The sequence below is a fragment of the Aptenodytes patagonicus genome, chromosome 3 (assembly GCF_965638725.1).
Source record: "Aptenodytes patagonicus chromosome 3, bAptPat1.pri.cur, whole genome shotgun sequence".
NCBI classification, from domain to species: Eukaryota; Metazoa; Chordata; class Aves; order Sphenisciformes; family Spheniscidae; genus Aptenodytes; species Aptenodytes patagonicus.
Window position 1 is genome coordinate 373,369 of NC_134951.1, and position 24,580 is coordinate 397,948.

At 67.1% G+C, this 24,580-nt stretch overlaps 2 protein-coding genes and 3 non-coding genes across 7 annotated transcripts; 2 read left to right on the plus strand and 3 right to left on the minus strand.

The window, feature by feature from the left end:
• Positions 1–352: 352 nt before the first annotated feature.
• On the plus strand, positions 353–4,996 carry SLC30A3 (solute carrier family 30 member 3). 2 transcript variants are annotated; one of them, XM_076332429.1, is made up of 8 exons: positions 353–435; positions 2,057–2,229; positions 2,306–2,452; positions 2,524–2,677; positions 3,261–3,465; positions 3,620–3,725; positions 4,084–4,218; positions 4,333–4,996. In XM_076332429.1, the coding sequence occupies exons 1-8, from the start codon at positions 353–355 to the stop codon at positions 4,476–4,478; spliced, it is 1,149 nt and encodes a 382-aa protein (XP_076188544.1). In that variant the 3' UTR covers positions 4,479–4,996. The 2 variants fall into 2 exon arrangements, with proteins under 2 accessions (XP_076188544.1, XP_076188545.1); XM_076332430.1 differs by lacking the exon at positions 4,333–4,996 and having other exon boundaries at positions 3,594–3,725; positions 4,084–4,195.
• A 494-nt stretch (positions 4,997–5,490) lies between these two features.
• Positions 5,491–17,535, minus strand: GTF3C2 (general transcription factor IIIC subunit 2). 2 transcript variants are annotated; one of them, XM_076332431.1, is made up of 18 exons: positions 17,403–17,535; positions 16,503–16,884; positions 15,282–15,588; positions 14,630–14,724; positions 14,201–14,278; positions 13,683–13,781; positions 13,158–13,385; positions 12,771–12,882; positions 12,513–12,630; positions 10,388–10,419; positions 10,025–10,154; positions 9,279–9,423; positions 8,828–8,989; positions 8,257–8,344; positions 7,777–7,905; positions 7,206–7,337; positions 6,348–6,450; positions 5,491–6,219 (listed from the first exon to the last, which is right to left on the minus strand). In XM_076332431.1, exons 1-18 carry the CDS (start codon positions 17,533–17,535, stop codon positions 5,510–5,512), a joined length of 3,183 nt encoding a protein of 1,060 aa, XP_076188546.1. In that variant the 3' UTR covers positions 5,491–5,509. The 2 variants fall into 2 exon arrangements, with proteins under 2 accessions (XP_076188546.1, XP_076188547.1); XM_076332432.1 differs by having other exon boundaries at positions 5,953–6,219; positions 6,348–6,455.
• A 619-nt stretch (positions 17,536–18,154) lies between these two features.
• Positions 18,155–18,318, minus strand: LOC143159157 (U1 spliceosomal RNA). Its single transcript, XR_012995148.1, has one exon. It is a non-coding gene; the product is annotated as a U1 spliceosomal RNA (small nuclear RNA).
• Positions 18,319–23,329: 5,011 nt separating this feature from the next.
• LOC143159158 (U1 spliceosomal RNA) lies at positions 23,330–23,493 on the plus strand. The gene has a single exon (XR_012995149.1). It is a non-coding gene; the product is annotated as a U1 spliceosomal RNA (small nuclear RNA).
• A 728-nt stretch (positions 23,494–24,221) lies between these two features.
• On the minus strand, positions 24,222–24,385 carry LOC143159133 (U1 spliceosomal RNA). Its single transcript, XR_012995124.1, has one exon. It is a non-coding gene; the product is annotated as a U1 spliceosomal RNA (small nuclear RNA).
• Positions 24,386–24,580: the final 195 nt, after the last annotated feature.

Here is a 24,580-nt window from a genome sequence, read left to right on the forward strand (position 1 = left end):
GCCGCGGAGCCGGGGAGCCGGGGAGCCAGGGGGGTGCCGGCTCCTCCCGCCCGCCTCGGGCCGGGGCCGGCCCCCCCGCAGCCCCCGGCCCCGCCCGCCCCCAGACGCTGTCCGGCGCGTGGCCTGGGAGAGGGGCGGGGGCAGGCGGCGGGGGCGCGGCCCGAGCCCCGGCTCCACTGTCCCTCCGGCCTGTGGGTCTGTGCGGGCGGGGCCGCGGCAGGGGGCGGGGCCGCGGCAGGGGGGCGGGGCCGCGGCAGGGGGGCGGGGCCGCGGCAGGGGGGCGGGGCCGCGGCAGGGGGCGGGGCCGCGGCGGTCCCGGCGGCGGGTGCCCGCGGTGCTGCTCGCCCGCGGCATGGAGTCCCCGACCGGCACCGAGGGCGCCCGCCTGGTCGGCCCGCGGGGCGGCCCCGCCGACGGCAGCCTGCGCCTCAAGAGGTACCGCCGGCACCGGCACCCCATCGCCCCGGCACCTCCATCACCCTTGGCACCCCTGGCACCGCCACCCCTATCACCCCGGCACTGCCACCCCCGGCACCCCATCACCCCCTGCTAGCACCACCTCCCAGTGCCCCCGGCAACCCCTGGCACCGCCACCTCCATCATCCCCTGCATCTGCAACCCTCGATCCCCCCGCACGCGCACTGCTGGCACTGGCTCCCCCATCACCCCCGGCATCTCCATCACCCCCCATCGCCCCCGACTCCCCCGGCCTCCCCGGCACCCGCACCCCCCGGGACCCGCAAGCCCCCGGCACCCCCCGGCAGCGCCAGCTCCCACCCCCCCGGGACCCGCAAGCCCCCGGCACGTCCAGCACTGCCCAGCTCCCACGCCTCCCACGCTCCCGACACCGGCACCCCCCCCGGCACGTCCGTAACCCCCCCCCAGCGCCCCCGCCTTCATCCATCTGACGCGGACATCAGCACCTCCGCACACCCCGAGCCAGCCTTGACCGTCCGTGCACCGGCACCTCCTTCCAGCCCACACCGGCACCTTCACGCCCTGACACCGGCACCCATCCCCTCCCTGGTACCGGCACCTCCATCCAAGCGGAACCAGCACCCCCACCCGTGCGCCAGCCCCCGCTCCCCCCTCGGGTGTCCGTCTGGCTGGTACCGGCGCCCAAACGTCACCCACCCGCACCGGTACCGTCCATCCGTCACCCACCCGCACCGGTGCCGTCCATCCATCACCTCCCCGCACCGGCACGATGTCCATCCCCTCTTCCGCAGTGCTGCCCCACGCATCAGCGCCCTGAGCCCCGGCACCGGCCCCCGGCCCGCCCCCTCCGCACACCGGCCCCCCGCCTCCGCCGCCCCGCTTCCCACGCCTCACGTCCCCGCGCCGGTGCCCCGTCCAGCAGCCCGGCCCCAGACGCGACACCTCGGTCCCACCGGCACCTCCGCCGCAGGCACCCGCTCCCGCACCGCTACCGGCCCCGGTCCCGCCATCCCCCGCCCCCGTCCGGGCTCCCCTCGGCCCCGCCGCGCAGCCGGGGTCAGGCGGGCAGCTTTGGCCATGCGGGGCCGGGGCCGGACCTTCCCCCGAGCATCGCCCCGGCCCCGCCGGGAGCCCCGCGCCGCCTCCCGCCGGCGGCCCCGTGGCTGACCGTCCCGACGCGGGCGCTCGGCCGACGCGGGCCCGGCTCCCCCGTACCCTCCCGGTGACCCACCGGCGGCCCGGCCGCGGAGCCCGGTGCGGCAGCGGGACCCGCCAGCGGGCCTGGACGGGAGCACAGCCCGCGGGGGCCGCAGCCGCCGGCTTTGTTACCAGCTGCGGCAGGGCCGGGGGCGTCGGGGCTCGGGCGGGCACACGGCGCGGCCCCCCGAGACCGGCCCGGGCACCCCAGCACCCCCGCCGGTGTCGCACGGGCCGAGCCGGCGGCGGGACGGGACGGGGATGGGGACGGGAGGGGCGATGCCGTGCACCCGGTGCTCTGCAGCGGCCCGGCCAGCGGGAGCCCCGGGCAGCTGGGCTGGACTGCGGCTACTGGGAGCCCCGGGGGTGCCGGGCAGGGGCACCGGGAGTCGGTGCAGCCGGCAGTGACCCCTGCCCCCAGTCTGTTTGCAGGCTCCCAGGACCCCCTGGCACCGCCAGCCCCCCCGGCTCTGGCTCCCTGCTGCTGCTGCAGCACACCCGCCCCCAGCCCTGGCCGGGGGAGGCTCCAGGCCCGCCGGCAGCTGAGCATTGCCTGCACCGTCTGCTGCATCTTCATGGTCGGGGAGGTGATAGGTAACAGCAGGACAGGGATGGGGATGGGGACAGGGGGCTGCCGGGGCACGAGGTGCCAGCTGCTCTTCGCCCGCAGGCGGGTACCTGGCACACAGCCTGGCCATCATGACCGATGCAGCCCACCTGCTGACAGATGTGGGCAGCATGTCCGTCAGCCTCTTCTCCCTCTGGGTCTCCACCCGCCCACCCACTAAGACCATGAACTTCGGCTGGCATCGCTCAGGTGAGCTGGGGGAGCACGGGTCCACGGGAGCCCCACAGCTGGGGTGGGTGCTGATGGCTCCTGTCCTGCAGAGATGCTGGGCGCACTGGCCTCTGTCCTCTCCATCTGGGTTGTGACCGGAGCCCTCGTCTACCTGGCGGCCGCCCGCATCGTCAGCAATGACTATGAGATTGAGGCGCGAGCTATGCTGGCTACATCCGCCAGCGCTGTTGGCGTCAACGTGGTGTATGTCTCACACAGGGCTGTGCACACCCGCATGCCCCTGCACACCCCCAGCCTGAGCCCTGGCCTCCCTTCCCATACCCCTGCCACACGTGTGCCCCTGGTACCCCAAGACACCCAGCCTTGGCCCCCAGGTCACCTTCTGTCCCTGTGCACCAGCCTCATGTCCCCAAGCGCTGCCTCCCCCTATTCCCTGTCCCCCATACACTCCCAGCTTCCAGCCCATGTACGTACATCTTCTGGCCCCACATCCCCTCGCGCCCCCAAGCAGCACCCCCCTCAGCCCTGCCCCCCTGCCAAGCCTGAGACCTGGCACGTGCCCCAGGCCTGAATCCCTGCCCTAGCCCCACGCGCCTCCCTGCAGTGGTGCTGCTGCCCCATCCCTGCTGTGCCTCCAGCCCTGCCCCACAGTAGGACTCTGCCCCACACCTCTTCACCTTCCTGAGGCCTGGGTGTGCCTGCCTGTGCCCCCTTTGCCTGCGATGCCTGGGCACTGTTGCCTGCGTGCAGGTGCAGGTACAGGCAGGGCCAGCGAGACCCCTGCACCCTTCCCGGCACAGTGCTGAGCCAGTCCTGCTCTCCCCAGCATGGCCTACATCCTGCACCAGTCCCCCGCCGGCCATGGCCACGGTGCAGGGAGCTACGAGCAGCTGGAGAGCACCGGGGACTGCCTGCCCAGCCATGTCCCCCTGCCCGGCAGCACCAGTGTCCGTGCAGCCTTTGTCCACGTGGTGGGTGACCTGCTGCAGAGTGTCGGTGTCCTTGTGGCTGCCACCATCATCTACTTCAAGGTGCCTGGGCTGGACTCCCCTCCGCTGCCCGCGGGAACAGCTCCCTCAACCCCATGCAGGGTGCTGTGGGGCACTGAGGCCCTGGCACCCCCACACCTGGGTGCCCAGCTCAGCTCTGCCTCCCCCAGCCTTACACAGACCTGGCTCTCTGCAGCCCCAGTGCAAGATCGCAGACCCCATCAGCACCCTTTTCTTCTCAGTCTTCGTCCTCGTTTCCACCTTCACCATCCTCAGGGATGTCTTCAGAGTCCTCATGGAAGGTGAGCAAGGAGGGTGCAGGACTACAGGCACAGGGGGCTGGTGGGGTGCAGGAGCTCCTCAGGGCCGTGGCTACCACAGCCCCTTCCCCGTGTGGCAGCTCACCCCCTCGCAACCTCTGCTCCCCACCCAGGCACAACCCAGCCCACCCCTCTGTCCTTCCCTTGCCCCCCTGAGCCCTCCAATCCCATCCTCTCCCCTCTAGGCAAATGGCCCCGTGGTGAGAGGCTGCCTCACCCTGGAGCCACTGTCCCCAGCCCGGTCACAGCCCGGGGAAGCTCCCACCCCAAGCCCTGACCCTGGTGAGGGCCAGAGCTGGGGGCCAGGGCTGGCCCCTCTGTGACCAGGCTTTGCTGGCAGGGACGCCGCGGGGTCTTGAGTTCGACTCGGTGAAGGAGGTGCTGCTGGGGGTGAGTGGGGTGAAGGGCGCCCACAACCTCCATCTCTGGGCCCTGACGTTGAGCCACCACGCAGTGTCGGTGCACGTGGCTGTCGGTGAGTGCCCCACGCACGGCCCAGCCAGCTCACGCAGCCCCCAGGGCATGGCCGGGGGGGACCCGCTGGCTGCCCACGAACCGGGGCTGAGCCATACTGCCCTGCAATCCCCAGATGCCAGCGCTGACCCCCAGACGGTGCTGTGGGAAGCCACCACCCAGCTGCAGAGCAAGTTCGGCTTTGCCTCGTGCACGGTGCAGGTGGAGCGGTACTGGGAGGAGATGGCAGCCTGCCAGCACTGCCAGGACCCCCGCGCCTGAGACCCTCGCCCGCTGCGGAGCTGGGTCAGGCGTGGCCCCAGCCCCCCCACCCCGTGGGCGAGCGGGAGCTACCCCTGGAGCAGGAAGTGCAGCACAGAAGCTGAGGCAGTGCTTGGGCTCCTGTCCCTGTGCTGTACCCACCCCGCTGCTGCGGAGCCCTGGGGTGGGACAGTGCCCCTGAGCGTGCAGGGCCCCGGGGGGGATACACGCAGCCTGGGCCCGCAGCACAGGAGCTGCCCCAGAAATCTCCATCCCCAGCTATGCTGGGAGGGGACCAGGCCTGCCACAGCCTCAGGCACGCTGGGACCAGCCCCAAAGGAGGAGAGGGATCCTGCCCCACCGCACGTTCCCCCACAGAGCCCTGTTGTCCCCTGCAGAAGAGGGGACAGGAGGGAGCCGCTGCAGCTGCTGAAGGGCCCAGGGAAGGGAGGGGACGTCCCCGAGGGGGAGTCCAGACCCGGCCTTGGCCCCAGACGCTCCTGTGCCCCCAACGGCTGCAGGGGCTGCCCCACTCCCCCCCCCCCCCCCCCCCGATGGCCATTGGCTTGCTACTACCCGGGCTGCAAGGGGTGCCGGGGAAGCTGCTGCTGTTGCACCCACCGGGGTGCAGGGAAATAGGGCAGCGAGCCTAGAGCTCAGCCCTGAGCGCCGGCTTCCCTAGCTTTGCTCCCTGCCGCCTGGCCCAGGCCAGGCCCGGATCCTGCCATGCCTCAGCCTGATCCATTCCCACCGTTGTAAGTCCGTGTCTGTTGCACCCGTGGAGTGTCTGTCTGTCCGTCTCTTTGTGCAAGGAGTCCAGCGGGTGGTGGCAGAGCCCGCAGCCATCAATAAACTTGTTGGAGAGCAGCAGCAGCGCAAGCAGCCAAGAGGGAACTGGGGAGGGGGGATGGCCCCGGGCCCCCACGAGGGGCAGAGTACAGCCAGGGCTGGGCCCCAGGGCAGCGCTGCAGACACAGCCACCCCAGGCACCGGTGCCAGCCCCGGGGACCCCATGCCAGCACCACAACCAGCCTTTACAAAACAAACCACGTTTACTGCACAGTTGAACACAGGCTCAATGTGAGCAACTTCAGAGCTCCTGGCACCTCTGCTGGCCCCGTCCGCCCTGCCCAGGACAAGGCTGGCCCCGGCACCCCAGCCTGCACCTGCACGGGGGACTCAGCCAGGGAGTGGGGGCGGGAGGCAAGAGCAAGCACAGCCCCACACAGGTGGGGGCCTACAGGTGCTTCCCCAGCATCAGGCTCCAAGACCCACAGCTCAACCCAGGGACACGCACCGGTCCCACTGCCCTCCCTGCACCAGCTCAGACCAAACAGCACAAAAGGATGCTTCGGGGCCCAGAGCACGAGGACAAGTGTCCTGAGTGTTCCAGGTGATGGCCAGGAGCAGCTGTCCATCCCCCGAGGCAGGGGCCCAGAGGGTAAGAAGCACCGAGAGGGGGCATACAGCCCCCCCCGGACAGCACAGCCTGCCCCTGGACTGAGCTCCTGCCCAGGGCAAGCACTTGTGGTGGCAGCATGAAGGATCCACCACGCTACTCTGCTGGCAGCGCGGAGTGCTCGGCAGAGATGGGGCTGCCAGGCTTGTCCCCATAGAGGGAGCTGAAGCGGGCACGGCGCTCCAGGAGCAGCTGGTGGCCCACGCCAGAGGCCAGCCCCACCAGGCAGTGTGCCCGCACGATGCCCGCCTGCCCACCCGACACCAGCCAGCCGTGTGAGTCGAGGTTGGGGCTGAAGCGCACCTGCGGGAGAAGAGGGTCAGGAGGGAGGGGACCAAAGCGCCGGGACCCTGGCACCCTGCAGCAGCGGCAGCCTCCCGCCTGCAGCCTCCCAGGCTGTGCAGGGCTGCGGGCACACACAGCCCTCTCACCTTGTGCAGGGACTCCAGCTGCAGGCGGTCGAGGCTCAGCTCTGCCTTCACCTCCTGCGTGTGCATCCTGCGCATGGGCTCCCGGCTGGGGAAGTTCTTGAAGCTGCGCTGTGAAGCGGTGGCACCGTGATGGGCAGCGTGCCCCAAGCAGGAGCGCTGCACGCACGACGGTCCTGGCAGTACCTGGACCACAGCACGGGTAGGTGCTGCTTGGCCAGGGGACACGTGTCGCGCTCAGGGTCACCCACCGAACATCCACGGCAAAGGGCAGCAGGAGCCAGACCCCAGGGAGGGTCCTGGCAGGGCAGCTGGAACATGGCAGACCCCACCCCCTCGGTGCCTCTCCATCAGCTCTGACCCACAGACTCGCTCCCCCTCTCTAGGGGTCCTTGGGCACAGCCTGGTCCTGGTGCCCCACGCCAGCGCCTCCAAACAAGGCCCGGCATGGCATACCAGGGAGTGGGGGCCCAGGCAGGCTGTGACCCCCTGGCTCCTTCCCAGGGCTGGGCATTCCAGACTGCTGCCACAGCCAGGACACCAAGAGTGCTGCTCTGCCCAGGGCTGACGCCCACAGCCATGCCCCCCACCAACCTGCAGTCACCCCAGCCCAGGCCAGCAAGGCAGCCAGGCCCAGGCTTCGCAGAGGGCGGGTGGCAGGGCAGCCCATCCCCATGCTCTCGGGGCAGCCAGCCTGGGCTCCGCCAGAGGCGAGGGCCTGCCACAACATCCGAGTGGCGTCTCCTCGCCCTGCCACTCCCACTGCCCAGCCACAACCCCACAGGCCCCAGCCCCGCTCCCTCAGGTCCTGCTCATGGTCAGGACCACCCAGCTCTGGGCCTGCCCCCTGCACTCTCCTACCAGGTCCGTGTCCCGGAATCGGATGTAGCTCTTGGTCACCATCTCGCTGTAAAGCCTGGTCTTCGGTAGTGCCTGCTCACCGCCCTCCGCCCCAGCAGGGCTGCAGGGCAGCAGATCGGCTTTGTAGACCGGCTGTGGGTGAGATGGGGCTCAGGGCAGGGCGGGGACTCCATCTGCTCCTAGGCAGACAGGGACCACCAGGGACCGAGCAGGGCTGGGGGCCCCGGGAGCCCTGCCCTGCCCCGCAGCACGGCAGGTCTGGAGCAGGGGAGAGGAAGGAGGTGCTGCCATAAGGGTGGGGGACAAACAGGGCCAGGCCTGCCCCACGCATGAGCCTAACCCCAAAGGTCCCATCCCCAGGGCCAAGGCTGCTGCCACCGCCCTTCCCCACCACGCACCCCCTGCCCAGGTGGGAAGGGCACAACACACGCGAGACGCACACGCGTGTGGGGCAGCAGAGGCCCTGAGGCCAGCCGAGGATGCTCTTCCAGCGACCCAGGAACACATCTCCCACCCTGCCCAGCCCCACACGTGTCGCAGACAGGCCCTGCTGAGCACAACGGCCTCTTACAAATCTGCGGTCCGAGGACCGCTTGACGTTGAGGGGGTTGATGGCCAGGTCGGGCAGCACCGCAGCCACCAGCTCGCCAGTGATGTCTCCCGCAGCCACTGTGTTCAGCCAGTCTGAGCCAGATATGCTCTGCAGGAACAGACGACTCTAGGACGTAGGGTCCCAACGGGCTCCCCACCACCCCCAGCCTGGCTGCAGCACCATGAACACCAACCCCCGGGCACCACCCTCCGCCCCCTGGGGAGGGACAGGCTCGGAAGCGCAGCCAGCTTGGACACAGGCAGGGACACCACCTCACGCAGCTGCCACAGTCCCTCATCTGAGGGGTAGAGGGTGACCCCAAGAGCCAGGGCCTCACATGGCCAGGCGGCATCACCCCCACCCACCAGCTGCGGGACCCAGCTAGTGTTGGGTTTGGGACAGGTGCCCACCCCTCTGACGTGGCCCCTGGGACAAAACTGCCCTGCACCAGCCTCTTACCCACACGGTTCCCTTGCGAGGGGCCACAAAATAAGCCTTGAAGCCCAAGTACCCGGCGTCAATATAGTGGATCCCGCAGAGACCGTAACTGCAACAGAAAGAGAATGGATGAGGATGGAGCTCTGCGCTGCCACCCTGAGACTGCAAGAGCCAGGCAGCAGCCCACCTCCCCAGAGACCCCAGGGACCCAGGTGGATGGAGCGGGGCTGTCCTCACTCTAGCAGCATGTCACAGCATCACAAGGCAGCTCAGGGCGGCTCCCGGAGGCTGAGAACACACCGAGGCCCCAGAACCCTTCTGCCAACTTGTGTCAGCCTGGGGCCACACAGGAGCCCCACTGCCCAGCCCAGCTCAGCGGCCTTGTTCTTCCCCTTGCCCACCTTGCTTGTGCCCCAGGATGGCGCAGCTGTGGCTTGACCCAGCACGAGCAGAGCCTGGCCTCACCACGGCACAGCCAGATGCTCCCAGGAAGGGAGAGACCAGAAGGGGCCCCTGGGGACTAAGACCAGACCGCGGCAGCAGGGCTGGCCCCCGGGCACAGATCGGGCACCACTATGGCCCCGGCACTCACGAGGCGTAGCAGTTGTCCTGAGCCACAGTGACACCGTTGTAGGGCAGCAGCCAGGCCACCTCAGTGCTGAGGAACCGCTTGATGCTGTTGATGGGCTCGTAGAGCCGCCGCAGGTCCCAGAACTTGATCTTACGGTCGCTCCCTGCCGTGACCAGGAAGTTGCTGAGAACCAGGAGAAAGGCAGCACTGAGACCCCAGCGCAGAGCCGTGCCCCGACCCTGCTGCAGGGACGAGGTGGCCCTGGTCCCACAGGACAGCGCTGCTCCCATAGGCAGTGGCTCAACCCCGCCTCACCCTGGAAAGCCCAACCAACCTCTTTGGTGCCTCAGAGGTCCAAGTGCCATCAGCACTGAGTCCTCTTAAGCCCACCTTGGCAAAGAAGCCTCATCTGCAGGAGCGAGCCCGCTCTCTCAGGCAGCACCCGCACCAACGCCACCTCCCCTGCCCTCACCTGTCAGCCTTGCACCACTCAATGCTCCGGACCGCGTGGTCATGGGCTAGAAAGCACCGGAAAGGGTAGAGCTTGAGGGAGCCATCGGGCTGGCGCACACACTGCAGCAGGGACTTGGTGAGCAGGTTCCAGACAGCCACAGTGCCTGTGGGACGAGACCCATGCCCGTGAGGAGCTGCCCTGGCAGCTGCCCCGCGACTACGCCAGCGCTGCAGAGGACGCCCAGCGCTGCAGCGTGGGACCCGAGGCAGCGTGGGGCTGGGGGACGGGCAGCGGCACAGGCAGGGACTGCAGGAGCTGCGAGGCACAGCAGCCGAGCCAGGGCTGGAGCCGGAGCTTAGAGCAGGACAGGATGGCTCAGGTACAGCAGGTCCTGGCAGCACAGCACAGAGCTGCAGATCATCTGAAGCCAGACACAAAATTGCATCCAGGCAAGTCACACAGATGTGGATTAAGCCAGAGCCACGTCCTGGAGCTGACAGGTATGTGAGGGTGCCTATGGCCAGCCCATGATAAGCCTTCCCCGTCCCAGGGATGGGCAGAGAGGTTCCTGCACAGTGCCTGCCACTTGCTGCTGCTCACCCTGCCCCTGCACCTCATCCTCCAGCTCCCCCATTCCCTGCCCCAGGCCGAGGCTGAAGGAGCACAAAGCTCCTCGTGTGTCCCTGCCTGCTACAGGGCGAGGGCTGCTCCCCGAAGGCTCTGCCGCGGGATGCAGGCCCGTCTTGTGCAGGAGGGGGACTCACCATCATAAAAACCAGCCGCAAGGTGGTGATGGGGCTTGGATGGCATCCAGGAGAGGCTAAAGCACTGGCCACACTCAGACGCATTCCCTGCCTGGATAGAGCCCACCTGGAGCATGGCAATACACTGCACCTGGAGGCCAAAGGACAGACATCAGTCACAGCCCCATGCTGGTGCCATCCGTGTCCCAAGAGCTGGGGACACACAGGTTTGGGAGCATGGCTCTGCTCTGCCACCCCAAACACCCAGGGCCGGCAAGCTCTGCAGGCGTCCTGACTCCCTCCCCAGCTCTCCCACCTGCACCGGCCAGGAGGCTTGCTGGGTGCCAGCCCTGATGGGGGACCGCAGTGGTGGAGGACACTGACCTTGCAGATAACGTACTTGTGGAAGGACCCATCTAGAAGAGAGCAGAGGAGGGTCAGGACAAGCACCAGCTCTCCTAGAAGCTCCCTGCGACAGGAGCTGCTCAGCAGCCCAGAGCCTGGCTCACTGCTCCCTGCGGCCCCGGTCAGGGCTCCCAGTCCCTGTCCTGCCACCCATGCAGACTAGCATCCCCACCGCAGCCGACAAACAGCAGGCGAGCACACCGAGCAGCAGAAAACAGAGCACACAGAAGAGCAAATCCAAGAGCAGGCAGTGGCAGGACCTCCAGGAGCCAGACCTGCCTGCACTGGAGGAAGCAGCACCCCGAAAGGCGCCGCAGGCAGAGATGGGGCAGGGCTGACATTCCCCCCACCCCAGCGATCTTCACCGCACCACGACCAGCTGTCTGCCTTGATGGAAGATGTCTTCACCAAACTCAAGGGGACCCGGTGACACACAGGGGCCAGACCAGACTCGTGACTGCCCCGGGGAGGAAAGGAGCAGCCGTGCGAGACAGACTGCTCCACCAGGCAAAGGCAGCCAAGGTGGCCAGGGCAGCCAGTGACGGGGGGTGGAGCAGCCTGGGCAGCCACTCCCGGGGAGGGCAGACTCTGCAGAGATGCCTGCATCCAAAAGGTTCAAGACGAGGTGCCCGCAGGACCCCCCACGCAACAGCTTTGTCCGCCAGAGAATCTCCCCTGCCAGCAACACATGACACGAGAGCTGTGGGGCTCCCATCCTGCACCTCTCAGGCTAGAAGGGCCCCCCTCTCCCCCAGCGCAGGGCTGTCCTCAGGCACAGCGAGCACCAGACAAGCACATCTGCACCCCAGAGTGCAGCAGCCGCTGGCGGAGGCGGTGTCACGCAGAGATACAGAGGAGCCATGCATCTTCTCTGGCACTTCCATGACAGCCGGGGCATGGCGCGGAGAGCAGCCCCGGGGCTCTGTCAGGCGGAAACACCAGGTGCAGGTACCTGTAGCCCCGGGGAAAGCCAGCACAGCCACGCCAACCCGGGAGCTCCCGGCAGGGCCTCAGCGTGCCGCAGTCTGGCACTGATCCTGCAGCTGCAAACCAGCACCCCCAGCCCGGCTGCGAGGCACAAGGACAGTATGTGCAGCCACAGCTGATGCTACGTGACAGGACCCGGCTTGTCCGCAGAAGCTTTGCAGGCTGGGGAAGGATTTGCACCTGCCGCAAGGTCCCCACGTGGGGGCTGCGGCAGCCAGTGCAAACCACCCAGAGCCGACACTCTGAGAGGGGGCAGGAAAGGCAGTGCCAGCGGCCAGCACGGAACCGGCACAGGCGGCAGCATGACGTGCTGATGGGGGTGGGCAGCCACGCTTGGGTGTAGGGAACCAATTTCCCATTGTCAGCCATGGACATGCAGGCTGTCGGCCACAGTTGAGCGACCACGAACAGCACGCACAGGTCATCAATCTCGCTCAGCACCCAGCAGATGAGACTATTACAAGCACCATTAGCCCGAGCCAGCCAAGCGCTCAGAGCTCCAGATTCCTGCTATGACAAACAGCTCGAGCCAGGCTGGAATAAGCAGCTCTGCCACAATAGGACACACTCCCAGCAGCAAGCAGGGAGATGGGGAAAGGCTTGGGAACACACTACCACAGCTACACCTCGCCCTGCAACCCCACTCCAGTCACGGCAATGCTGCCAAGAGCACCCTCCCAGTGCGCCCAGCTCTGGGCAGGGCTGCCCCGGGAGCCATGTCCCAGCCAGGCTGCTGCAGTGTCCCCCAGAGACCGAGCTTGCCTCTGGCTCAGCAGTGTTTTGACATCCTCTGACATCAAAAAGCAGCCTCACTCCCCTCCCCTCCTGTGCCTCTCTCTGCCAAAAGCCAGCCCAGGAGCGGCAGCTGGTCCCAAGCCTGGAGGTGTGCCGGGGCTCGCTGCCCCGCTGGACACAGCTCTCAGGCAGGGTGGCGCTGGCCTGGACATGGTCCTGCTGCATCTGGCGAGCGGGGCCTGCCCTGCCCAGCCTCCTCGGCACAGCAGGCTCCCTCCCGCGCGGGCAGAGGGGCCCCAGCCCCAGGGCTTGCACGCCGCCCACCCCGGCACGGTGGGATGAGGGCCAGGACACCCCTGCCCAGCGGCGCGGCTCTTCCTACCTTTTACCTGGGTTCTCTTGGAATGCTGCAGGGCCCCGGGGTGTGGGAGGGAGTACAGCACCACCTTGCCGTCCGAGAAGGCCACAGCCAGCAGGCCCAGGCGGCTCATCTGCGGGTGCTGCGGAATGACACATGGGCTCAGCCCCAGAGTCACCGCCCAAGAAGGCAAGGCTTTAGCGAAGGAATGGACTGAGGAGCCCCGGGGGAAACCAAAAGTGGCCCCTGGGGCCTGGGCGGCCCTTCTGGCAGCACACCCACCTTCCTGGCAGTGGTGGGCAGCTCCCAGGCACCGCTGGGGCAGAACTTCATGTCCCAGACACAGCCGTGATCGGCAGCGATGGCGTAGGCCAGCCCGGCTTTGTCGGCAGAGCTGCAGGCATGGGTTGAGCCATGAAGAACGTGGCAGCTGGTGCCCAGCAGCTCCAGTATACACCAGCAGCTTCCAGTGTACACCAGCAGCGAAGCTGGCTACCAGCACAGCCCCCGTGGCGTTCAGGCCATGGCTGGCAGCTCTGGGAGAGGACGAACCTCACCACCCACTCAGCCATGGAGGGACAAGAGGTACGGGCCCTGCCCCATCCCTGGGAGCCGGGCAGCCCCCAGCCCCTTCCCCAGGGGGACCGTTCCCCAGGCCAGGCCACTCACCCCTGCTCCTGCTGCAGTGCGCCCAGGCCCCAGAGCTGCAGGAGCGCAGGGCCCCCGTGGAGCCCAGCCACGCTGTGCGTCTCCTCCATGCCCCTGTGGCAGTAGAGAGCCACGTACTGCGAGGCTGCCGAGCCCTCCGGGGATGGGCACCACTCCATTGCCCACACAGGGCCGCCCACGAAGAAGGACACATCCAGGCGCTCCTCATGGGGCTGAAGGGAGTTGAACCTGCCAGCGGGGAGGCGGGTAAGTGCACGGGGCAAGAGCAGCGCTGCCATGGGGTGGGAGCGCACAGGCCAGGCAGGGCAGCGCCCAGCTGGCACAGAGCCCTGGCACGGGGCTGGAGGGTGGTGGGACCCCAGGGCACACTACACAGGCTTGCTGCTCAGCCCACGGATGCTCCTGCTGCCCCGGGGCAGCCGCCTGGCCCTCAGACCCACTGGGGCCACAGCCCTGGAGGTTACTGCCTGTCCCAGGCATGACACCCATCACCCTGGCAGTGCCTCGGGGCAGCTCGTCACAGACCTGTTCACCCTGTACAAGACACCGTCGTCTTCGATGCCCTCCCGCTGGATGGAGAAGAGGGGAGACTTCTCCTCTGTTGGCAGGTATGGGGCAGCTTCGCTGGGGAGGCAGAAGGTGAGAGGATGTCTCCCCACCACCGCCCCTCACCCAGTCACCCCTTGGCACAGCACCATGTCCCAGCACCCATCCCAGCCTCCACACAGCCCGGCCTGCCCTGATGCAGACCACCCTGAGGGCTACTAAGACTCCACAGTCAAATCCATGAGACCCCCAAAGCCCACACCAAGAAAGCCTCATCCTTTCTGCTGGGGTCTGATCCTGCCAGAGGGATGGGGGAGTACAGGACCCACCGTGCCCTCGTTCTCCCCCAGCCCCGATGACTGGGGCCACCCACTCTCCCCACTCCAGCTCACCCCAAACATTGCTGAGACCTGCCCCATCATGCAGCCTGAGTGCAGGCAGTGCCTGTGCCATGTGTCCCTCCCGGCCCCTCCCTTCCTACGCTGCTCTGATGGTACCTTTCAGAGAGACACGTCCACTTGTGTGCCAAAGGGATCCAGTCGGGAAACTCCCACTGCGAGTACTTCTGATCCCGCCTGCAGCAGATGCGCCAGACATCAGCAACAGCCCCACTTCCCGGCCCTGCCTACAGCACAGGCAGCCTCCCCTGCACCCTGCCTGCAGCACAGGCAGCTCCACGCCGAGGGCTCTCAGCCCCTGCCCTTCCCCACACCCCCAGCTTGGCCCAGCCGCTCCACCATCCACAGTGCTTCCCGCAGGTGATGGGGCCCTGTCCCCAGCAGCCGCCAGCAGAATGCTGACGTTCCTGACGGCACACACTCCTTTTTCCTCACACCTGTGATAGCGATGGTACCCAGGACACCAACAGTCACCGTTCCCCATAGCCTACCCCGAACACCCCAGCACCCCCTCAGGCCCCCACTCACAGGCTGCAGGTGAGGCTGGAGCACTTCTCCACTGGGGCCATGATGGAGTTGTGGAAGCCGTTGGGAGCGAGGCCTCGGCACTGGGGCTTGGATCTCTGGGCAGAAGAGCAGACTCAGAGCAGGCCCTGGCCAAAGGGCCCGGCCCAGGCTGCCTCTGCCTGCCCAAATGTTCCCATGAGCCCCTGGGGGGACCTGCCTGTCCTAAACAGCACCAATGCAGCCCACAAGCACAGAGCTCTCCCCCAGCCACAGCAGCAACAGTCACCAAGACCATGTCACACTGGGCTAAAGACACAAAGTCCCATTCTGGGGACTTCCACAAACTGCAGGACAGCCTCCAGGACCCTGCCTTTACCTCCCATCAGCTTCAGCAGGAGCCCAATACCCTCTCCCAGGAATACCTGTCGCCCTGTCCCCATCCACCTTCACTTGGAGCTGCCTCTGCCCACAGTTAAGCCCAAAGAGCTCATGCCTGGATTCACGGCTGACGGGCACTGTGCCATCCCTGACTGAGTCCTGCTTCAGGGCTGTCCTGCCCCAAACAGCCAGGGGTAGGACGCCACATGACAGCTCAGACACTTTGTGCTGTTCATGCCGGACCAAAGGTAAGAAGCGGCCAAGGCAGAGACCCTGCCCTTGACCCTGTCCTTACCCCTGCAGACGACATCTTCACACCGTGTCCTCGGAGCGCCTCCAGCTCTGGCTCCGACACCTCGCTGAGTGGCGCGTCGCTCCCCTCCTCCTCCTCTGCCTGCAGCAACACCTCCTTCGAGGGCACAAAGTCAGCATCTCGTGCAGGATCATCACTATCCGTTTCCTCCTCCTTCCTCCTCCGGCTCCGACGCTTTTTCTGGATATGCTCAAGCTCTGGTTCCGGCTCCTGGGCACCCTCAGTGGGAGCCGGAGGCTGGTACACTGACGTGAGCTCCTCTGCCAGCTCCTGCAGGTACAGCAAAGCCCTGGGACACCAAAGGCATTACCCAGAGGTGAGCAGAGGGACCACACAGGGACCAGCTAGCCCTCCCTCCAGGACCAGGCGGACGCATCCCTCCAGCTTGTGGTCTGGGCGAGCAATTTGCTCCAGCCTTGCCCAGCCAGGCTGCAGCAGAGCCTGTCTGGATGCACTGCCAGCCTCCAGGCCGGCCACTCGGACAGCCAGCATCCCCTGCCCCTCCCCAGGGAACGCCAGCCTCCCCAGGTCTCTGGGAGCAGGCAGGGGAACGCATCCAGCAGGCAGAGCAGCGCGTGGCCCTCTGCCAGCCAGAAAGTGGGAAAGCCAGAGATCTTCCTGTGACTGCCCTCAGCAAAGGGAGCTCCCACGCCGGGCACCTTGCTGCAGGTGCTGCACCCTCGCTCTGCGCAGCAGAGTGAGGGGACCGGGGCACTGCAACCCCACCAGCTCTGCCCCTGCAAACCCAGGGCTCGTGCAGGCACTCAGAGAACACAGGCACTGCCTGAGCTGCCTTCAGAGGCCCCAGAGCACACAGGCTACCCCCAGGGCTCCCCTTTAAGCAGTGGGTGGCTCACACAGCTTGTTCCGCTCCCCCCCAGTCAAGAAGCAAGGAAACCCCACCGCAGACAGCCCACTGCCGTCAAAGACCCACTGCACGCAAGCTCATCTACAGCCCCTGCGGTTCCCCACATCCCCGTGCTCCTGGATCCCAACACATTCTCCTAAAGCCAGAAAAGATCGTTCTGTGGGGAACCAGTCTGTCCCACCAACGTGGGACAAAGTCCTTCAGGAAAGACACTGAGACCCCCCCCAGGCGAGGCAGAGGTCTCGATGAAGCACTCCGAGAGCGGCATCTGCCTGTCCTTCCAATTACCCCAGGGCACCCGCTCCTGGACCCCCTCATCCACTGCCCCTGCTTACACTTTGGCCGCCCGCCTCTTGGGGCGCCCACTGGGGGGGGTCTCCAGGCCTTCCGCCGCCTCACTGCTCCCCAGCATCTTCTGCACACAGATAGGCTCCGGGGTCGGGCACTCCAGGTCCTGAGACAGTTTCAGCAGCAGCATCTCTGTCTTGGGCTTCCGCCCGCGCTTCCCGGGTGCCTTCGGGGGCGGCACGGACCCATTCTCTGAGGTCCTCGAGGGCTCGCCGTGAGCCTCAGTCTCCACAGGGGCTTGGCCACTGGAGTCACTAGGACTACTTTTTGTTTTTTGGTTTCGGACAGTTTTACTCTGGGACTTGGTAGCTTCTACTGCCTCCTCAGAGTGGCCCAAAGCATCCAGTTCTCCGAGTGGCAACAGCTCCCCTGCCCAAAAATAACAGCCAGAGTTAGCACGAGAACACAGCAGGGCTCTCCTGCCACCCCTCAGCGCAGCGACCCGCCGGGCTGCCACGGCCCAGCCGGTGCAGCCAGAGCAGCACCAGGTCACAGCGGGCCTCGGGCACCGGCAAAGCGGCAGCTCCCTGCCCGACGGCACGGAGACGGGGCCAGGCGCCCCGGCCAGGAGGGACGGAGGGACACAGGGTCAGACGACACCTGTGCCTGGGCGGCGTCTCAAACAGACTGATGGGCGCGGTGAGTCTGGCTCGGCTCCTGGCCAGGGCAGGCTCGGAGCAGCGACAGGAGCGCGCGCAGCACCTCCAGCCCCGCACGGGCACACGCCGGCCCCGGCCCCTCTCGCCGCCTGCCCCGCGCAGCCCGGAGCTCAGCGCCCTGCAGTGCCGGGGCTGGGTGTCCTGGGGAGCGACCCGTGCCCAGCGCCGCCCCGGTCCCTCCCGCAGCGGCGGACGCGGCCCCGGGCACCGCCCGCCCCCGGTACGTACGAAGCGCTCGGGGCTCGCTCTCCCGCGCCCGGCTGCGGCTCCGGCTGCGGCCGGCGGGCGCCGATCCCCGTCCCGAGCGGCCCCGGCGGCTCCGCTCCCGGCAGCGCGGCCCGCGGGAGGCGCTGGACGCCATCCGGGCAGGTCCCGACGGGCTCCCGGAGCCGCCGCCACCCCGTTGCGGGCCGCGCCGCCAGCACGGAACCGGATCCGGAAGCTGCAGCGTGGCGGCGGCGCGGGGGGATGGCGTCACGCCGGTAAACGTCATTGCCGCAACGCTCCGCACCCTCCCCCGCCACGTGACGGGGCCGCGCGGCTGGTCGGCGGGCGCGGCGTCCCCCGCCGGGACCCGCGGAACGGGACCTGCGGGGCCGCACGGAGACGCGAGCGTCCCTCTCCCTGCACAACCGCACACGCCCACGCGCCAACACGAGATGTCCGGACGGGCCCGCGGGACCCCCGAACCCAGGGGACGCCAGGCGCGGGGCAGAACGGGACGGACCCGGGACTCCCCCGTGAGATGATAAAGCACAACCGCAGAGCAGTGACGCCGTTACCCGCGTCCCGTCAGCAGCACGCGCCGCCCGCCACCGGCGCAGGTGGCGCGACCCCGGCACGGGCGACTCCGCCTCAACCGCGGGAGGAGCCGCGGCCGCGGCGGGACCGGCCGGGCCCGCTGCTGAGCGCAGCTGCCAACCCCAGCGCCCGCCGCCCCCGCCCCGCCCCGCTCAGCTCTGTCCTTGCACCGCCCGGGCCAGGGGAGAGCGCGAACGCAGTCCCCCACTACCACAAATTATGCAGTCGAGTTTCCCGCATTTGGGGAAATCGCAGGGGTCAGCACACCCGGAGTGCAGGGGATGAGCCTCGCCCTGGGAAAACCACCTGCCTGATCATGGTGTCTCCCCTGCCAGGTAAGTATGCCCCCACACCGCCCCCGCCGCACCACCGCGCGCACCACGCACGCTCACCACACGGACACGCCCCGACGACACACAACACCACAGCCACCACGCGCCGCCTCACGCGCCCCACGCCTCCGCCACGCGCAGCGCCCACGCGGCGACCGCGCACGCCCGCGGCCCGCCGCGGCTTGGCGCGTGGGGCTCCAGGCAGGCCCCGCGCGGTGGCTGATCTGCATGGCCACGCCTCCCCCCGTACGGCCCCGCCCCTGTCGGCCCCGAGCGGCTCTGCCGGCAGCGGCGCGGTCCACATGGCCCCGCCCCGCCGTGGGCAGGGGGGACCCGCCGACGGCCCGGCCCGGCCCGGCCCGGCCCGGCTCGTCACAGGGTTTGAATTCCCGAATTTAGAAGACCCGGCAGAAGGACGGGGAATGCGCAACTGCCGCGCAACGGCCTCCGTGACCAGCGATTCGTGTCTGGCGGAGCCGGGCAGCAGAGCGAGCGTTGCCGAGGAAAGGGGGGTTGGGGGGAACAAGCGTCGCCCCCCGCAAATGCGGGACCTGGGGAAACGTCCATCCCTGCGGCTCCTGCCCCTGGACCGTCGGGTACGTCCGTGGCTGGGCAGGACAGCGCAGGGTCAGCCGCTCCGACCGGCGGTGGCACGAGGGCTCCTGGCGTCCGAGGACACGCGGACACGTCCCTCATCCGCAGAGGGAGAGGATTTCTTACTGTTTCCTCCCCCATGGAGCTGGGTCCCTTCTAGGGGCCTTAAAAGCCTCTGCCCTTGAGAACGACGACGATCCGGGCACAGGGACGGGACGGGACGGGACGGGGATGGGTTCGGTGCCATCCTGCCGCGCCCCCCCTCCCTTGAACTGAAGCGCTGGAGGCAGCCACAGCGGCAGCGCTCGGGGTGGCGGGGTGGGTGCAGGGGAAGGGGCTGAGATGGCACCCAGACCCCCCCGAGGAACCTGGCCAGCGATGCTCAGCTCCCTCCACTGCCGGCACAAGGCTCTGGGCGCAGCCATCACAGCCGGCTGTTACGGATTTGTGCACGCCGGCCACTGTGACAGGGTCCGACCCTAGGATCCCGCTGGTTAAGGTAAAGTCCGAGTGAAGGTTTCCAATTCCTCTTTTATTGGTTCTTGGGTTACAGCTCGAGCTGGGTGCCTCCGGAGAGGGACCCCTACCCCAGATCACCCCCCCCAATTATACTCGTACCACCCAGCACTCGATCCCCAAGTCCAGTCGCCTAATTCTGGTCGGTGGTCTCTTGTTTTCTTACTGGTTTTCACTGTCGCTTGGCTGGCCGCCTTCTGGAGTGACCTCATTCTCTTGGAATTGTCTCCTTGGTCCTTATCTTCTTCATTCCGCTCGTATCTGCCGGATTCAGCCAGTTCTGTGTTTGCAGCATTAGTTTTATCAAAAAGTTTACTCTCGGTCAGCTCTTGCGGCCTAAGGCTTCAACTGCTTTAGCTACTAGTGCTAAACGGGACTATTCAGAGAGAAGAATACAGTCAATCAAATTTCTTCTCCAACCCCGGCACAGCCCCTTCGCTCTCGCGCCCCACAGGGCCCACCCCAGCCGGGGGGTGGCAGCTGCACCGCAGGATTGCTTTGCGCCAGACGTCTCTTCTGTGCCTGTCGCCCGGTTATTTCTCTGCTCCCAGTGTTAACCTGGGGTGGATGAGAGCGAGGGAGAGCTTTAGCGAAGCTACCGAGCTAATGGCCACGTCAGTAAAGTGTCAGCGTATCTCAAGACACAGCTGATCGGGTGCCTGGCTCGGCTGGGATGGAGTCACCTTTTGGCACAGCAGTTTTGGCAGTGCTGCGCTCTGCCCTGCACATGGCTGGCACAGGGCTGGTGATGCCCCACGCTTCCGCTGCTGGTGAGAGGTGCCGGCACCGCCCCAGGGCGTCCCCTGCACCCCCGAGCAGCAGCTAGGGTGGGCAAGGGCCCGGAGGGGACCCAGCCGGGACAGCCGACCCCAGGGGTATTGCACACCGTGTGCCGTCCTGCTCAGGGATAAAAGGGGAAAGGTAGGGGAAGGGTAGGGTGGTTCAGTTGGAAGGGACCTACAAGGATCATCTGGTCCAACTGCCTGACCGCTTCAGGGCTGACCACAAGTTAAAGCATGTCGTTAAGGGCATTGTCCAAATGCCTCTTAAACACTGACAGGCTTGGGGCATCAACCACCTCTCCAGGAAGCCTGATCCAGGGTTTGACCACCCTCTCGGTAAAGAAATGCTTCCTCATGTCCAGTCTGAACCTCCCCTGGCGCAGCTTTGAGCCATTCCCAGGCGTCCTGTCCCTGGATCCCAAGGAGAAGGGATCGGCACACCCCTCTCCACATCCCCTCCTCAGGAAGCTGTAGAGAGCAATGAGGACACCCCTCAGCCTCCTTCTCTCCAAACGAGACAAACCCAGAGTCCTCAGCCGCTCCTCAGAAGACATGCCTTCCAGCCCCGTCACCAGCTTTGTTGGCCTCCTCTGGACACATTCGAGGACCTTCACATCCTTCTCAAATGGTGAGGGCCCAGAACTGCACACAGTACTTCACGTGAGGCTGCACCAACACTGAATACAGCGGGACAATCCCCTCTCTTGACTGGCTGGTTATGCTGTGTTTGATGCCCCCCAGGATGCAGTTTGCCCTCTGGGCTGCCAGGGCACACTGCTGGCTCCTATTGACCCTGCTGCTGACCAGCACCCCCAGATCCCTTTCTGTAGGGCTGCTCTCCAGACACTCCTCTCCCAGTTTAGACTTGTGCTTGGTGTTACTCTGTCCCAGGTGCGGAATCTGGCATTTGTTCTTGTTACATGTCATGCCGTTGATGATTGCCCAATGCCCCAGGCTACGTAGATCCCTCTGCGAGGCCTCCTGTCCCTCAAGAGAGTCAACAGTACCCCCCAGCTTGGTATCGTCAGCAAACTTGCTAACGGTGCCTTCAGCTCTTGCATCCAGATCGTTGATAAATATATTGAACAGCACTGGCCCTAGGATTGAGCCCGGAGGAACACCGCTGGTGACCAGTCTCCAGCCAGATGTAGCCCCATTCAGTGCAGCCCTTTGAGCCCTGCCCTCCAGCCAGTTCTTCACCCGGCGCTCCGTGAACCTGCTCATCCCACAGTTGGACAACTTGTCCAGAAGGATGCTGTGAGGGACAGGACCAAAAGCCTTACTGAAATCCAGAAAAGCCACATCTGCCGCCTTCCCTTCATCCACTGGGCGGGTGACCTTATCATAGAAGGGTATCAAAGTAGTTAGACAGGCCTTTCCCTTTGTGAACCCACGTTGACTGTGCCTGATGATGGCATTGTCCTTCAAATGCCTTTCAATAGCACCCAGTATGCTCTTCTCTGTAATTTTTCCAGGTGCTGAGGTTAGTCTCACCGGCCTGTAGTTTCCCGGATCTTCCCTCACGCCCTTCTTGTCAACTGGGATAACGTTGGCCAGCTTCCAGTCAGCGGGGACCTCCCCAGGCTCCCAAGACCTTTGGCAGATGATCGAGAGGGGACTTGCCATGACATCCGCCAGCTCCTTCAGTGCTCTGGGATGAACCCCATCAGGCCCCATGGACTTGTGGACATTCAGCCGATACAGCCGGTCCCTGACAACTGCAGTGTCCGCAAATGGAAAGCCACTGTTCCCGCAGCCGTGGTCCCCCAGCTCAGGGGACCGGGCAGCCCAAGGCCTATCAGCCTTATTAAAGACTGAGGCAAAAACCGCACTGAACACATCTGCCTTTTCTTCACCCCTGTTTGCTAGGTGTCCATCTTCAACAAGTGTCGGTCCAACGTTTTCCTTAGGCCTCCTCTTGCTGTTAAGGGGCTTAAAAAAGCCTTTCTTGTCTGACGCGGCATTGGCCAGCGTCACCTCCAGCTGAGCTTTGGCCTTTCATGTTTTTTCCCCACACGTGCGAACCACACGGCCCCGTGATCCTCCTGCGAAGCCTGACCTCGCCTCCAGAGACGGTGCCGTGTCTTCTTCCCCCCGAGCTCCACGAGGAGGTCCCTGGTCGGCCCGGCTGGTCTCCCGCCCCGTGTGCCTGACTTGGGACACCCTGGGACTGCCGGCTCCCGGGCTTTTAAAGGTGGCTCCTAAAAACCGCCCCGCTCCCACGGGCTCCTGAGCCCTCGCAGGCAGGTTCCCCCGGGACGCTGCGCAGGGGCTCCCCGAGCAGCTTGAGGTTTGCTCTCCCGAAACCCCGGGGAGCCGCTCTGCTGCCCTTTTTTCTCTTTACACCGAAGATTGTAAACCCGACCGTTTCGCGGTCCCTGTGGCCAGGACAGCCCCCCCACCCCCCCGCGCCTCCCCGAGCCCTTCTCGGCACGCAGAGGGGGCCGGGAGGGCACCTTCCCGCCGGCTCCGGGGCTCCTGCCACCGGGACTCATCGCCATCAGACCCGTCGCCGGGACTTCCAGAGCGGCTCGTCCCAGCTGCCGCCGAGGCCGCTGCCGCGGGACGGGGGCGGGTGCTGCGGTGACGCCGTGCCGGCCTCCCGGCCGCGGTGAGACGAGCCCCGGTGCCCGCAGAGCGGCGGTGCCGGCAGAGCGGAGCGGCTCTCGGTGCGTGCCGGCTGCTCGCGGGGGGGCGCGGGGCAGCAGCCCCCGGCAGCGGCGCAGCGGGAGCGAAGACGTTCCGGGCAGAGGACGTCGGTCAATGCGCTGCCCGTTATGTACCGATCCCGGCGCTGGAGACTGAGCGGAGCCCCCTCCCCCGCCCCGCGCCCCCGTGCAGCGCCGCGCCCCGCCCCGCCGGCGCCGCTCCGGGCCGACAGGGGCGGGGCCGTACGGGGGGAGGCGGGGCCATGCAGATCAGCCACCGCGCGGGGCCTGCCGGGAGCCCCACGCGCCAAGCCGCGGCCGGCCGCGGGCGTGCGCGGTCGCTGCGTGGGCGCTGCGCGTGGCGGAGGCGTGGGGCGCGTGAGGCGGCGCGCGGTGGCTGCGGTGTTGTGTGTCGTCGGGGCGTGTCCGTGTGGTGAGCGTGCGTGGTGCGCGCGGTGGTGCGGCGGGGGCGGTGTGGGGGCATACTTACCTGGCAGGGGAGACACCATGATCAGGCAGGTGGTTTTCCCAGGGCGAGGCTCATCCCCTGCACTCCGGGTGTGCTGACCCCTGCGATTTCCCCAAATGCGGGAAACTCGACTGCATAATTTGTGGTAGTGGGGGACTGCGTTCGCGCTCTCCCCTGGCCTGGGCGGTGCAAGGACAGAGCTGAGCGGGGCGGGGGCCCTTGGGGGTGGGCGGGGCCGTGGCGAGGCCAGAGCTGGTGGTTGATGGGGAGGAGGCGGCGCGGGTCGTATCGGCACTCGGCTGTTGGGGGTCCCGTTACCGGCGGGGCCGGTGCGGACCCGTTGCGGGGAGGTCCGGGCTCCGCTGCTCGTGCAGGGGTAGGCCCCGCGGTGGGTCCTCGGGGCGGGCAGGGCCGCAGGGTGCCGGGTGTAGGAGGCGGCCCCCGAGCGCGGGAGCCGTCGCGTCAGGAGCCAGGCGAGATGTCCCCAGGCAGGGAGGGGACTTCCTTTTTTCTCCCCACTACCGCTTAGTTCCGATCCTCGCCTGGAAAAACATGGAACCCGCCCGGCTCCTCCGGGCACCGCTGCGCCTCGGCCGTCCTCCGCTCCCCGCCTCGCTCCCGCTCCCCCCGACGGCGAGATCGCGGGCGACCGAGGCCGGGGCGTGACAGGCCCTGCCGTTCCTCCCGGCTCTTAACCTTCCCACCGCGGGGACCGGAGCCCTGCGCCGCGAGAGTCACCCCGCGCCCACCCGGGCCCCGGCTCTGCTCGTCCCGGGACGAACGACCGCCACCCACCCCGCTGCCACTGCTTCGTCCCCCCGCAACAGCCACCAGCTCCGGCCTCGCCCGCCACCACCCCCCAACAGCCACCCCCAGGGTCAGCTCTGTCCTTGCACCGCCCGGGCCAGGGGAGAGCGCGAACGCAGTCCCCCACTACCACAAATTATGCAGTCGAGTTTCCCGCATTTGGGGAAATCGCAGGGGTCAGCACACCCGGAGTGCAGGGGATGAGCCTCGCCCTGGGAAAACCACCTGCCTGATCATGGTGTCTCCCCTGCCAGGTAAGTATGCCCCCACACCGCCCCCGCCGCACCACCGCGCGCACCACGCACGCTCACCACACGGACACGCCCCGACGACACACAACACCGCAGCCACCGCGCGCCGCCTCACGCGCCCCACGCCTCCGCCACGCGCAGCGCCCACGCAGCGACCGCGCACGCCCGCGGCCGGCCGCGGCTTGGCGCGTGGGGCTCCCGGCAGG

What these genes read in the sequence shown, in the direction of transcription:
- SLC30A3 (XM_076332429.1), top strand. Translation starts at nt 353, where the DNA reads ATGGAGTCCCCGACCGGCACCGAGGGCGCCCGCCTGGTCGGCCCGCGG. An exon ending in CATGGTCGGGGAGGTGATAG is followed by an intron (nt 2,230 to 2,305) that starts GTAACAGCAGGA and finishes CTTCGCCCGCAG; the next exon opens with GCGGGTACCTGGCACACAGC. An exon ending in CCACCATCATCTACTTCAAG is followed by an intron (nt 3,466 to 3,619) that starts GTGCCTGGGCTG and finishes GGCTCTCTGCAG; the next exon opens with CCCCAGTGCAAGATCGCAGA.
- GTF3C2 (XM_076332431.1), bottom strand. Translation starts at nt 17,535, where the DNA reads ATGGCGTCCAGCGCCTCCCGCGGGCCGCGCTGCCGGGAGCGGAGCCGC. An exon ending in GTCTTGTACAGGGTGAACAG is followed by an intron (nt 13,386 to 13,682) that starts GTCTGTGACGAG and finishes CCCCGCTGGCAG; the next exon opens with GTTCAACTCCCTTCAGCCCC. An exon ending in GATTCCGGGACACGGACCTG is followed by an intron (nt 6,451 to 7,205) that starts GTAGGAGAGTGC and finishes TTCACAGCGCAG; the next exon opens with CTTCAAGAACTTCCCCAGCC.